The sequence below is a fragment of the Amphibalanus amphitrite genome, unplaced genomic scaffold, assembly GCF_019059575.1.
Source record: "Amphibalanus amphitrite isolate SeventyFive unplaced genomic scaffold, NRLGWU_Aamphi_draft 001296F_arrow, whole genome shotgun sequence".
Classification (NCBI taxonomy): domain Eukaryota; kingdom Metazoa; phylum Arthropoda; class Thecostraca; order Balanomorpha; family Balanidae; genus Amphibalanus; species Amphibalanus amphitrite.
In genome coordinates, this window is record NW_024882789.1 from 70,337 (window position 1) to 84,916 (window position 14,580).

A 14,580-nucleotide genomic window follows, 5' to 3' on the forward strand; every position below is an offset into this window, starting at 1 on the left:
CATCCTTTATTGCCTATTTGTTTGCGACTCACAACAATAAGTTGAAGGTCTTCTCTCGTGTCTTTTTTTCTCATCATTCTAGCTTGAGGTAATGGTTCACAAAAGTAAGCCGGGGGCTGCAGTGGCTTAGAATTCACGAGTCGTATCTTCCATAATATTGCCCAGGGGGTCGATACTGTCGTAAAGGCTCCTGATGGAGCTATTCTGGCCACTCTTGCACAGGAAAAGGTCCCGGCGCGCCCGTCTGGCGCTGAGGGCGAGCCGCGGCACCACCGCTGACCTACGGATAACGAGCGGATCACGTGCGCATTAGTGGGCCGACCGATCCAGATTTCATTGTCGGTCATCATCAGTGAGGGCGGGCGCCCATGAGCCCGCGCACCCCCGGATGGGATCGAGTGCCGCGGCGGGCCCGGCCGTGCCCTCCCCCACGCCAGAGCGCCGGTCAGTGGCCGCTTAGCCGTTTTGGAGCTCAGTGGCCGCGTTGCAACCGGCCGCACGACCCGTGGATTCACTAGCAAAAACGGCCGGGGTGAATCGGCCGCCGCGGTGCGCTCAGCTCTCTCCACCGGAACAGGTAGAACGGCGGGCGAGGCTCCGCGGCCGTCGGTAGAGCGGCGAGCTGGCGAGCCGAGCGCCGCCAGGTGAGGCGGCCAGGTAAAATACTGCTGCGCCGCCCCGGCCGGGCCGGCTGCGCGCCGTCAGTGTGACTGGTGCGCGGCGAGCGGCGGCGCGGCGGCGACGGCGGCGCAGTGACGGTGCCTGGTGTGCGCGCCCGACAGTGCGCAGCATGTGGAGATGGGTCGCAACATCGTGCTGTCCACAGGATCGACGGTACTAGCGCTCGTAGCGGCCGTCGTGGGCATCATCACCGTGGCGACGCCGTACTGGGCCTCGTTCGAGAACCGAATCGGTGAGTGTGCCGCGCCCAGAGCTCCGGCTGCATGTCAATAGCGAGTATCATCCACCGTGACCCCCTAGCTGACCCAGCCGTGCCTTCACCGGTCTGTGAACGCGCAGCTACACCGCGCTACGCCGTGCGGCCCGGCGCAGAGCGGCGCGGAGCGGCCCAGCGCTGAGCGGAGTCGGAATGCGGTCAGGGCCCGCCAGCTAGCCGCGTGACCCGGCATCACCGCCCCGGCCCGCCGAGGCCGCGCTCCGGCCCTGGTGGCGCCGGTTGTGCTGCGCCAGCCCAGCCCGGGCCGTGCTCGCGCAAACCGACCCACCCCCACCGCCGCGCGCGCAGTGACGCCTCCAACTGTCCGAGCGAACCGTCGGGCGTCGCTACCGACGGAAGGCGACCGATGGCGACCGCTGGTGACCAGTGGCGACCGACGACGACCACTGGCGACTTGTGAGATCGATCGCCCGGGCGCAGTGTCCACAACTCGGGCCGATTTCTGCCCGGGCGGGTTCGGGGCGGGGTGAGAAGCGAAGGCGGCGCCCGGCGGCGGTGAAGACGTCGTTTGGAGGGTGATGGGTCAGGTCGTTGGGGCGACGTTGGCTCTAAAGTTTTTACACACCAAAGCGGATGGCCCATTTGGCGAGACTGACGCCCTGATGGGGTTTGGAACAGCCGAGAAATGTTGGACTCGAGATCAGCAACAAATGGTGGTTTGGCGTCTCATTTTGGGTGAAATCAAACCCACGAGAAATGTTAGAGTGCTTTAACGATTCATACCCAAGGCCGTGCGAAGGGCTGTTGTCAGCCGTCTTTATGTGAGCCGTGACAAAGCTGTCAGCAGTCACGCTACGTCACTCTAAGCACGTCGGTCGCAGAGGCGATGACGAAATTGAGGGGACGCTCGCTAGCTCGCACTTGTGGGCTGTCTGATTTCAGCACATAAAAAGGTGTGAAAAACACCGCTGAATAGCAGAAATGTGGTAGAATGCAAACGGATCTATCGCATTGGCGACAAAAGACCAAAGCGCGAAGCACGCCCAAGCGGAAACCGCGATTGGCTATCCTTTTCCACTCTGTCGTCACGTTGTGGCAACTCACACCTATATACGAAGCAAACCTAGCCAATGCCTACTGAATACACTGAGCCAAGCGCACATAAATTCATCCTTCTGTAGTAGACTGTCAGTTTGCCGAGGCAGTGTCCAGTCCTCGGCACTGTGCTCCCTGCCTAATGAGCTCCGCTCGAGCCGCGTGACGCCGCCGTACCCTGGCCGTCCGAGGCGGCAGCGGCGGCCATCACGGTCTCGCCGCTACTGCAGCCTACAACGGTCGAATCTGACCTTGACGCAAACCAGTTTTCTGTGGGCTGGTGCGGCGGCGCGGCGCGGCGCGGCGCGGTGCGGCTCGGGCCTCCCAGGAGCCCGCGGCCGCCGGTCGGCCTACACTGTGGGAGGCGCCGCCGGGACCATCCCACCGGACACCACCGCGGAGGGGCGCTCCCACTGGACACCACCGCGGAGGGGCGCTCCCACCGGACACCACCGCGGAGGGGCGCTCCCACCGGACACCATCGCGGAGGGGCGCTCCCACCGGACACCACCGCGGAGGGGCGCTCCCACCGGACACCACCGCGGAGCAGCGCTCCCACCGGACACCACCGCGGAGGGGCGCTCCCACCGGACACCACCGCGGAGGGGCGCTCCCACCGGACACCACCGCGGAGGGACGCTCCCACCGGACACCACCGCGGAGGGACGCTCCCACCGGACACCACCGCGGAGGGACGCTCCCACCGGACACCACCGCGGAGGGGCGCTCCCACCGGACACCACCGCGGAGGGGCGCTCCCACCGGACACCACCGCGGAGGGACGCTCCCACCGGACACCACCGCGGAGGGACACTCCCACCGGACACCACCGCGGAGGGGCGCTCCCACCGGACACCACCGCGGAGGGACGCTCCCACCGGACACCACCGCGGAGGGACGCTCCCACCGGGCTCCGCCGGGACGCTCCCACCGGGCGTCTTTGGGAAAGTTCGCCGCAAGCTAGCCCGACCCTGGATTTTTTATTGAAGCAGACGTCCACCCTGGCGTTTTGAGATGGTTCGGCGGACCAGTCTAGTTTTGAATGTAGATCATCCAGCTCGCATTGGTCCAGAAAAAAATGGCGTCCGCAAGCAGTCGCTCATTTTCCTCTTTCGTCTGAAGCTCAATTTGTTGCTGATGATTCTGAGCCTGACAGGACGGCATGTGGCAGAGAAGATTGCTACTGAAACTGTCTGCTCTCAGCGACTCGTGGGCGGTCGTGAGCTGATGCTTTGAGTGGCAGGACTTTAACGGTCGCTGTCTTGACGAGTGGATTTCCGAGCCAAAAATAGTACCGCCTACCCACACTAGGATCAAGTTTTCTTTTGACACGACCGAAGTGAATCTACGAAGTTGGAGAACCATGCGAGGAACTGTTTCATCATGAGATGTACGAAATGTATGAGAGATTTGCATTCATTTGGAAAATATTATGATGATATGAACCGGAAACTATTGGACATAAGTTAAAGGCATGTGAATCAATGGACACGATTTTTATCATTAAACTGAAATCATGTAGCTTTAGATCATGTAGACGTCATGGCTGTATAGGTTGGTTTTGTACGCATAAGCTGCAGTGGCATTGCATTATGTGTCTGCCTATCCTCATAGATAAATGGCATTTCTCGCCCACATTTGAATAATTAAAGGTTCAAACTTCAAAGTCAGCCCTTTTCAGGTGGACTGATTTCGCAGCCAAATTTAATCTCTCATCGACCGTGAAGATCAAAGAAATGACAACAATCTCTGGCATTGCTGGTTCCACTAAGAACTCGTATTAAATCCTCTCGCTTCGAGCCAGCGATCCGCTGCCTTGATTAAAGCTCTTTAGCGCTAACTATGTAAAATAGAAATCTCATTTATGGCCATTATGTATAGCACGTCCATTACATTCGAGCTGGCCGATTACCTCCGGCGCCAGTGTTCTGGGAAAACGTCCTGCCCCCTGCCTGGTGGCGCGCTCAACTTCTCGGCACGTGTCTAAACTGAACTAAGGGCCGACCCTCAGCCGCGCATGGAAACGAGCCACCCTGAGCCCGGCGACTTAGTGCTGAGTGGTGCACGCCGAAATTCCGTAACGATGCTGAACAATGGTGCTTCTTCAAGGCTTCAGACGTGCCAAAGTGACTAAGGACCTAATTATGTGACATTTTTAAACGTTAAATATATTTAACCCTATTCCTGGCGGGCTCCGCCGGGACAAGAAACTGGCGGGGGGGGGGCCGATTCGGCCCCCCCCCCCTGAGATCTCGAGAACGAAGCAAGATAGCGACAAGCGGTAAACGGCATCGGATACGCAGGGCCAAGATCTACAATTTTTACAAAGGTCATTTTCAGGTCAGGTCAAAGATGACGTCACAGGGGTCGAAAAAGTCAAAATGGCGGCGCTAGATATGGAGAGAGTTTTTCTCGAATAACTTTCGAATTAGTCAAGATAGGAACAAACTAAGGGCATCATCGTGATCCTCTCGTCAATCCGCATCGAATGATATATATGTTGACCTCGAAAGGTCAAGGTCAAAGGTTGACCTCAGGTCACGTGACCTCGAGGTCATCATGTATATCATTCGATGCGTCTTGACGAGCTGAACACAATGAGACCATCCACGCGTCTGTATCTTGTTCCTGTACGGAGTTATTGGCCAAAAACCTTTGGTGACCTTTGATGACGTCACATGACCTCACAGCTGCCCAACAGCAAAACAGACCTCAAGGTAGTGAAGGTTGATCGTATATGAAGTCATGTATGGTATATGGGGCCATTCCGACCCGTTTTAGTGGTAAAAACAGGGAGTTGATTTTTCCCCCCATTGACTTATAATGGGGAGGTCGCGAAATTGACCTGACCTTAGGTCACCGATATCAAAATTCCGAGATATACAAATTGCACATACTGGTACCCTAACTAAAGCCTGAAGAGAAGAAATTGATCGGTCAAAAACTCTAGCTCTGGCGTGATTGCAAACTTTTCTGAGGTAGGGTCACCAAACCGCCTCTGGTGACCTGACCTGAGGTCAGATCAACTCAAAATTTTCAGACATGTTGCGTAGAAGCCTTTTAGGAAAAGTCAGAAAATTTGAGCTTCCTAGCTCAACGCGTTTGGGAGAAATAACCAAAAAACCTCAGGGGGGGGGCTCCTGAGGCCCCCCCCCCCGCCAGGAATAGGGTTAAGAGCTGAATAATGTGTCGCTAAACGATGCATTCGAAACTCCTTTCTTCGGTTTTGAAGTGCGGCATTTCACTAAAATACAATACTTTTGCATTACTGATGCAAGATACACAAAGTACATCTTCTGAATGTTATCAGCACGCATGTTATCACAAGTAGTTTGGAGCGTCCTTTTCATTATTTTTTTCACTGAGAACACACAACTGTGCAGTGGCGTGGGACGATGGTCGATGGAAACCGGCGGGACCTCCCCATTCCGCAGAGCCCTCGCTCGCTCTGTGCACCCCTCACCCGCCTCCCTGTCGAGCACACTCCTCATCAGCTGCACCATGTCAGTACAAGGTCACCGCAGTGGTGCAGTATGGGTCAGCAGGTCGACGGCTGGGGTCGACAGGTGAGTGGGGGCCTTTGTGACCTCGCCCCCAGGCCAGCTGCGTCGACAGTCGCCCGACAGGTGACAGGTGCGCGTCACGGCAAGCCCCCATGTATAGAGTGGGGCGCGCGTGCCTGCCTGACATCGATTGCGACTGTGTCGCGATCATCTCCCTCCTCTATGAGCCAGCGAAGCGGCCTGTTGGAATAAACTGTCCGCAAATAATAGGGTCAATTATTGACAAATGACAGTTCCGGAAAAGTGTCACCGTTTTTTAACCCTCGCCCCATTGGGGGGGGGCATTTTGGCCCCCCCTGTGGTTTTTCCTAAATAGCAAGAAAACGGCGGCGCGCAGCGCCGCCAAATTTTCAGTACCTTTCCGGGCATCAATTTGACACCTTCACACCAAATTTCAAGTCTTAGGTCACCTTAGGTCAGGAGTTATTGAGGTCAAACTGAGGTCATGTTCGAGCAAAAATGAGCAAAAAACATGCAATCTTGAAACGCTCACCAAATCTACAGTTATCAAGCAATTTCAAAGTTCTTTATATGGTCTAGTAGACAAAAAGCGGCGCTACAAAACTGCTATCTCGGATTTTCAAAATTTTTGGTTTTTGACCAAAAAAATATCAAAAAATTGATTTTTTAAGAAAAACTTTGAAAAAATCCAAAAAATTTCCGAATTTCGAAAAAAGCGGAATATATGTGATAGTCCCAGCGCTCTTCTATATACATACTAAATTTCAGATCGATATCTCGTTTTTTGGCCAAGTTATAGCGAAAAAACTGCTCAAAAATGATGACGTCAAATTTTTGAACTCAATTTATAGCAATTCTAGACCTCGTACGGCAAAACAAAGACCAGCATTGAACTCCCCGTGACGAGCTGCATCGATTCGATACCCATTTTATGCAAAAATATTAACTTTGAAATTTGACCTAATTTGACCTGACCTTGACCTGACCTTGAGCTGACCTTGACCAAAACGTGATCTAAGCTGGCCCCAAAGGCTGCCTGACCCATATAATCGCATTTGTAATGTAAAATGGACCATAAAACATGTATCACACGACACTTTCATATTGTGACCCCCCCGTGACCTGACCTCTGTGACCTGACCTGGTATCAGTGACCTCAAATAGCAAAATATGTGTTTGAAGAACATTTCCCCATCGATGATTTTCAATGAAATGCATTTTACTCGATTTTACAACGCATTTCTTGAAGTGCCTGTAAACGGTGAAAATTGGACCTTTGACCTGACCTGTGACGTCATCGGTTTGACCTAGGTCAATAAAATTGGGTCACAAGGTAGTTCCCCGTTGGGGCTATCCAACGCCGTTTACCGCTTGTCGCTATGTTGCGTGGTTCTCGAGATCTTAGGGGGGGGGGCCAAAATGGCCCCCCCCCCCCAACCGGGCGCGTTGCTCGGCAGAGCCCAACGGGGCGCGGGTTAAAAGACCGGTCCATTTCCCTGATCCCGTGGGAGTCGACACCGGCCATCACAGGCACATACCGTGACCAATGCTCGGCACGTGGAATGATCGGCTCGCCACGGGCACGTGCGTCGCGGCACGTCTCGCTGGGGCCTTCGCCGGGTGCGGGCGTGCCGTACTGACGTTCTGGGCACGGGCGGTTGAAGGTCGTGCTCGGTCACGTTCGGCCGCCCGGGGGCGCAGGGTCGCGGCTCCGCCTTCATCCGTCGCACGTCCTCCGGGATTGTTTTGTCGCAGCTGCAGAAATGAAGCACTGATTGGTGCGTCTTCACGTCAGGCTCAGGCTCGCCGAGCGATAAATGCGTTGCGGTGGAGGAGCGAGCCCGATGGCAGAGAGAATGGTAGCACCATATGTACTCCCTGACAACCGCAGACGCCCACAAGCCGGCCAGGCGTGGCGTAACAAAGGCCAGTGCGCGAGCGTCGGCCCCGGGGCGGGAGCGTCGACCCTGCAAGTGCCGCTATTGGCTCTCACCACTGCCGTGGCCGGGCGGCACGGCAGCGGGCGAGCTCTGCACGCCGGAGGACTCTCCCCGAGCTGCAGTGAGTCCGATGACGCCTCGGACTCTCCCGGTGTGAGCGCGTGACGAGTTCGACCAGACGGACCTTATTGGTCAGCTGAAAGACAGGAAAGACAGACGCCGCATGCTAAAGACGCTGCGGTGTTTCCTGCTCCGTGTTCTGGGAACGCCGTGACACGCTGCTGTCGAGGTGCCTGACGAATACAGCACGTGGTCAGCCTCGGATATTTCTTGCTTATTGCTGATTCATAAACAGGTCAACGGGGGAGAATGTCGCATGAATGCTCAGCGCTGAACCGAGGACAAGTGCAGAATAAGGCCGGAGACAGAGTCAAACCGCAAGAAGGTCCCTGAGCTTGCATTGATAGTGCAGCGGACGGCAGGGCAGCCACTCATCTCCATCAAATGAAAATGTAAGCTGCTTTGACCTTCGTGCTGCAGGAATTAAACTCAGTACAGACCGGCCCGATTTCGATCGTATCCGCACCTTATTTGAAGCAGCGTAAGCGGCCTTCCTGGAAAGTGCGTGGAACGGTCGTGTGCTAATCAGGTCATCGTTTTGCACGTTTGCAACGCTGGCGGTCCCTGGCACGAGACCCTAATCTGACACTGGTGACCCTCGCTGGCCTCCTGTCCAAAGACCGACTTTTTTGCAACGCATTTGGTATGCTGAAATTCCAAGGATTGACGGCTCAAAAAATTATCATTTGTGATGCTCATATACGGAAATAATAAGGAGCCAATTATTTTTGGCAGGCCAAAGCTTCATCAATACCTATACCTACCAATGTAGGTATATTGTTCATAAGCTGATTCAGCCCACTCCATGCCCAACAAAACGCAAAAAAATCATAAGTGATGCAAATACATGGTTTTACCAGAACGGCACAGATTAATCCGCCAATAAGAGGGAACGACCTAAAAGCGGTTCGCCGCTACCTCGCTCTTGGTCGGACGAACGGCGGCGGAGCGGCCGCCGCAGCCGCTGGCGGGGCAGCAGCGGCGGCGATGGCGGCCGCGCTGTTGCGCAAGTCGGCTCGCTCGTGCCGAAAGTCGCAGCGGCGTGGTGAGAGGCCGGCCGGCAGGCTGGGCGGCGATCGGCGCCGATAGGTGCGGCACGCCGGGCCCCGAGCCGGCCAACACGCCACAGAGCGTCCCAGCGGTGACAGGAGCAGTGAGCAGGCAGGGGCGGACGGCGCAGGGTGGCCCAGGGTCACTGCCGCGGCCTCAGATGACCCTCACACGCACAGCGCTCCCAGAGACAGAGCGGCGGCCGAGTCAGTGAGGGTGAAAGCAAAGGTCGAACAGGTGACTGAAATTCGTACAGTGAGACTCACGAATCGTGCGAAAAAGACCCCAAACGCTTCATTCCAAAACATTGCTGACGTTCTGAGAAGCTGTTTGGTGGTCAATTTAAATTGCACACTAGCTGGTATATCTATCCGCTAAGGGTTGAACTAAATTTATCCATTTCTGCTGGTTCTTCAAAAGTCAGTGCCTTATTTTTGGTCCGTTTGAATCACTATTGACTGTAAGTGCGCGCGCCATTCGCGAGTCCACCTACACCATTGCACGGCTCCATGAATAAACAGAGGCTTTGGAAATAGCCATTGTAAATACCTTTGTGTCTGTGTTCACTGTCAGAAGACAAACAGCTAGTATTCTATGACCGTGCAAACAGCCATGCACAGTGCACACCACTGAGGTGTGGCGCAGAAAGGTCGAGGGAAGGACACCGTCCAGACTCACTGCACGTCTGTATGCAAAATAATCCTGCACCTCTCCCCGAGTCAGCATCAATCCCCCCTGTCCATAGCTCTCCGCTGCCAGCTCAGCTCCGCCTGCTGCACAGCGCTGAGTCCCGAGTTCCATCCCACGATTCCCGACCATCCGTCGTGGAATAGGTCATATGATGGTCCGAGGCTAGTCTGAGGCATAGGTCAGCTTTGGACACAGAGTCGGCTAAAATAGGCCACTGCAATTAGTGCGTCCCGGCAATCCAAGCCGAAGGGTCTGCCCATCAGCCCAGGCTATACATAGGTCTGTCCATCAGGCCATCGGCCCTTCTCGCGGTCTGGAAGTCTCAGTCCATAAGCCCAGGAAGAGTAGGTTTGCGTATCTGCCCATGAACCCAGGCATAGGTCTGCCCATCAGTTCAGGCCATGGTCTGTCGGTCTCAGCTCACGCTCTCGCTACCCCGGTGTGTCAGTATCGCTCCGACCCGTCGGCCCCTCTGCCGGTGCCCCACGCTCGCGCTCGCTGACCTTGGAGAGCGGAACATAATGTTGGCATGGACCCGCGCCTGCACGCGAAACATGCAGCGCTGCGGGGGCCGGGCCGGGCGCGGCCCACCGAAGCGCAGTCGGATGGCAGTCGGCCGTAACATATACTCTGGCTGCCCGCTGCAGTGTGGTAGGTGAGCGCTGGCTAATCCCCAGCCGGTCTGTCGTAGAGTGGTATCATCTTGAGTGTGTTTACAATGGTTATGTGTTTATGCCATGTTTATATGGCCGAACTGAGCGGCAACATTGTCTGTGATTTTTCCACACATTCTGTGTTTTTTTTTTTTTTTTTTTTGCTAGCGTTCTGAAATCTGAATGGCAAACAAAATGACTATGAGTTTTATTCTTTGTTTGTATGATTTTATCTGATAAAGCTTTATATAAGAGTTTTCCATTGCCTCAAAGGCTCTAACGGCAGCTTGCAAAAATTAGTAATGATAATAAGAAACACGGAAGGACATCAAAGCCCTTGCAGTCCGCCGTTGCACTTTGTCTAGGCTGGGTAGGTAATTGTTTCCGCTCGTCGGTGACATTAATAAGCTGCACGGCGGAGTGCACACAAAGCGCACAGTGGTGGCCTTGTGTGCTGGGCACATGACTGCCCCTCCCCCGGTCCACGTCCCTGCCAGACAGCCTCCCTCCCCCTGCCGACATCCCCTCGGTCCCCCGCGGGCCATCAGAGGGACTCCGGCCGGTGTGGCTGACGGTTCATGAAGTCTGCTTATGGTGGCAGCCCGGTGTCTCCTGCAGCCCGTGCAGCTCGATTTCTTTCAACCCCCGGGAGCCGGGCCACATCTGGACCGGCCTATATCCAATGTGGGCGAATGGCTTCTGTAGGGGTCGCTGAATGACCTTTGAAACTGCCGTAGCTCTCGCCCTGGGTGACACTGGGCGCCGGAAAGGTGCCGCTATTTCTGTAAAAGGTTGTTTGATGTAAAGTCCGTCTCCGGCGATGTCAGCGTAAAGTTTTCGATGGTGGAAACTTGACTGATGAGTGTTGAGGTCCGAGAATTTCTTGAAGCCTATATTCTGTTTGATACCAGACGACATATCACGGTAGGTAAAATGTCGGAGAGATGATATATTGTTGGATGTAAGGGTTGTATTATTATTATAGCTGAAGTTGTTCCCATAGATGTTGCACGATAACGTTTATCCGTTTACTTGATGCTTGAAGCACCAAACGGTTGGTATCAGCGGCTAGCAATTCTTTCAGTGACAAATAAATGATAATCATTCAGCAATTAAGAAACCCATTTCTTGACGATTCCCAAGCATTTCATCTTGCCGAATGCCGATCCGCAAATAAACGATCTTATTTTGAAGCTTCTGGTTGCATCGTGTGACGGCTGTTGCTTGTGAAAGGTTTTCTTCAGTTTCCATCGACGATGTTTTCAGTCACTCTGCGAGCTTACTGATGGTATATTCCTGGGCTTTTCTACTCTAGCATTTTTGCGGCTCCCGATGCATCACTGGCTTACCTTCGGCTTTTGTTTTCCCCGAAAATCAGTTGCCTCCCTGAGGGAATAAAGTCCATTCGTCGGTCGTCTGTGCACTATGTCAGCACCGCCATTATACCGAACACGACCAACCCATCAGGTGTGGTGCTCAGAGACTGGAGGACCGTGTCTGAGGTGCTGGCCGGGGGGAGCGGCTGTTCCCGTTACCGGTCGGAGGGGTAAGGAGGACTCCCCGAGCGGGAGTGCTGTTCGGGCTGTGGTCAGAAGCCGTTAGTGACGGTTCGCAGAAGGAGACTGCTCATTCCCAGGTCACGCCATCGACCCAGGTCGGGTCAATGATATTGACCCAGCTCGGCTCAATGGCATTGACCCAGCCAGTCTGGTGATATCGACCTTCTTCGAGCGGGCTGTGCGCTCACCCGGTGCCCTTCAGACAGTTCAGGCCACGCTCGCGTGCCTCCAAGCCGCCCCAGGGCTGTCTGCAGGGCCTGTAGTTCGGTCGGGTGATCATCACGCAACTGAAATAATCAGCATTATCCGACTCAAACTGAAGACCGCACAAATAACTATTTTGCATCGTGTGCCGCATTAAACATCATATGCTAGTCGCATTGCACTGTACATATGTATAACAATCAGCAGGGCGCCTCGCGTGTCAAGCAAAATAGTTATTTGCCTATTTTCCTTCTCTCTCACTTTCTCTCTTCCTCTCACTCTTTATCTCTCTTACTTGACCTTCCTGTCTCTCTTCTCCTCTCTCTTCCTCTTTCTTTCTTTCTTTCTCCCTCTCTCTCTCTCTCTCTCTCTCTCTCTCTCTCTCTCTTTCTCTTTTTCTCATTTACCTAGCTCTCATGTGCACTCATACACACAATCATATCAGCATTCATTACATTAGCGTATGGTGATTTTTGCCAAACAGGATCTGACGCGTGCACAGAATGCTCAGGGTTCCTAGGGGAAGTTGGGGGAACGCCGAACACTTTTTTCTGACGCCCGTAGCACGCAAGGTAGACAACATAAGCTATTCTTGTTGGCGTCATTTGAGAGGCCAGTCTTTTGTCTTTCAAACATACCAGGCGCATTTGATGAATTCGCATACCGTTAAGCGCAAAAACTAAAAATATCAAAGAACTGACTTTTTCGGCGTTGCCCCGGACTGCGGGGAAAGCCGAAAATGGGATAAATGATCTACGAGGAATGCCGACATTGATGTTTTGCCAATTTATCTCAAACTTTATCCAAAATTCATCAAAGCTGACACGCGTTTTAAGAGCTTGAGGACGCTTGGTGCACACTGGAAGTTATAATTGTGTGATATAATAAGAAAATGGCAGGTAAATCATTCCTTATAGGTAACAGGCCGTTGTGCCGGCTGAAAGTGTAATTTGTTTGACTAAAAATACGCGTTGCTATTCTACAGCAGTAAAGTCCACGTAGCGTGCTTTAACGTGCGTAATTGCACGTTTTCGGCATTACCCCAGCCAGCCATACTTTCATTTGCAGGCCCATAACTTTTAAACGTGCTGTATAAATTTCAAATAGGCAGCACACTTATGCAAAGACATGCTGAAGATTACTTGACCGAATTGGCCAGACAAACGGTAGCATAATGAGTAAGAAATGCAGCTTCAAAGGCGCATGTAGTACAAGAGAAACGTACCTTGAAAACGCTTTTGTCGCCCTCACAGCCGAAGTATTCCAAATGACGACTCGTAACAAACATGCGATAATCGTAGTCACTTAAGCTTCAGAGCATCACTGAGACGTGGCATCCATGTCGTACGGTTTAAGAAATATCTCGAATTTCGGCTTTGCCCCAACTCCGGCATTGCCCCAACTTCCCCTATGATTGGATGTGGTTTTCGATATGTCCTCCAATGTGGCTAAAAATAGGCATCTCCCCACTTGTTATTCTGCTGGATCTATTCAAGGTCTGTCGTCAAATGCCATAGGGCATAGGGAGCGATTTGGAGCGCCAAGAGATTCGAAACCATGCCGCTGCGCCATAATTGTTGGGTTATGTTTGTGCTTGTTGATGCGCAGCTGATATGTCATCTCCATACAGCCACTGATCGATGAGTTATGAAGTGAAACTGCTGGCACTATTTTTAGCTACATGAGAGAACCGAGACAATACCTGCCATTCCAAATAAGTGAATGTTTTCTGATGCTCATCGCAAAAAGTACATGAGACAGAGAGGATGGTCAGGTTTTATGAGTTGTGAGCCATAACCACGCTCTACTGCTTTTGCGCAGCCTATCGCTGAGGGCAGGTGAAACCCATCGCTCATGGTATTGATTTTGCATTTCTCCCTGCTCAAATGAAAATACCTACCTACGTCCTACATAGTTACTTGTTGGGTGGTTGGTGAGCAAACAACCACAAAATTAGGCGTCTAGCGCTGCTTTTACAACCTTTTCCCCTCCTTATCACAAATCATAGCCGTGCTGGGTCCCTGCGCGGTCGTCCGGTGACCGCGCAAAATGATGTGTTTGCTGGGCGAGGGTGTTTACCTGGCGGCCGGGCGCCTGCTGCCATACCAATCGCGTCGGGCGTGCCCCCGAGGAGCGAGCGGTGCGACAACCTGCGGCGCCGAGACCTGCCGTGTCGGCCGACCGGGCGTCGGGGCGCGGCAGCCGGACGGAACGACAGTCGACTGCAGGCAGAGTGTGACTCTGCCTGCAGTCTACTGTCTTTTTCAGTCAAATGCATGAAAAAGACAGCTTCTTTTTTCCTAAGCGCAACGAGGAAAATATTCCGATTTTATATTTTTAGGTCAAGTCTCCTTACATAACCATGATGCAGCGCTCTTTTGTTCCAAAGCGACACACCGCCCGGCTGTAGGACTGGTAGCCACTCCGGCCTGCGGGCTCGGTCCAAAAGTGAAAGGTGTCGCGTTCCCAGCGCTGACTGTGGAGAAACCGCGACCACCGAGCGTGTGCTGCTTCCTGTACGGTCCGGCGCGGGCAGCGCCAGAGGGGACGATCCCAGGAGAGACTGGACAGGCGGCCAGCGGCTCCTGCAGCGGAGGGGTGTCGTAATGTAGTCCCCTGTAGTCTCCTGTGGCCAGTCGGTGTCCTGTCTCGGTGTCGGTGTTCTGGAGGTCGTAAGGAGCCAGACGGCCGGCGAGGCGTTGTCAGTTTGTTATTCTGCGCACGTGTGACGGCCACTGATGAGGTCCCTGCTGGCTCCCCGCGCTATTCTACGGGGCCGAGAACTAACTAATTGGGGGTTTGTGCCTCCCCAGCTGTGCTTCGCCGTCACGCCTACCAGTTCATTGT

At 53.7% G+C, this 14,580-nt stretch overlaps 1 protein-coding gene across 1 annotated transcript in view; it reads left to right on the top strand.

Annotated features, from left to right (window-relative positions):
- The first annotated feature begins 447 nt into the window (after positions 1-447).
- The window catches only part of LOC122371948, a 45,642-nt gene continuing 31,509 nt past the window's right edge, over positions 448-14,580 (top strand). Inside the window, exon 1 of the mRNA XM_043348751.1 lies at positions 448-913. Coding sequence (XP_043204686.1) covers positions 799-913 — 115 coding nt within the window. The 5' untranslated portion in view covers positions 448-798. The remainder of the gene's footprint in view (positions 914-14,580) is intronic.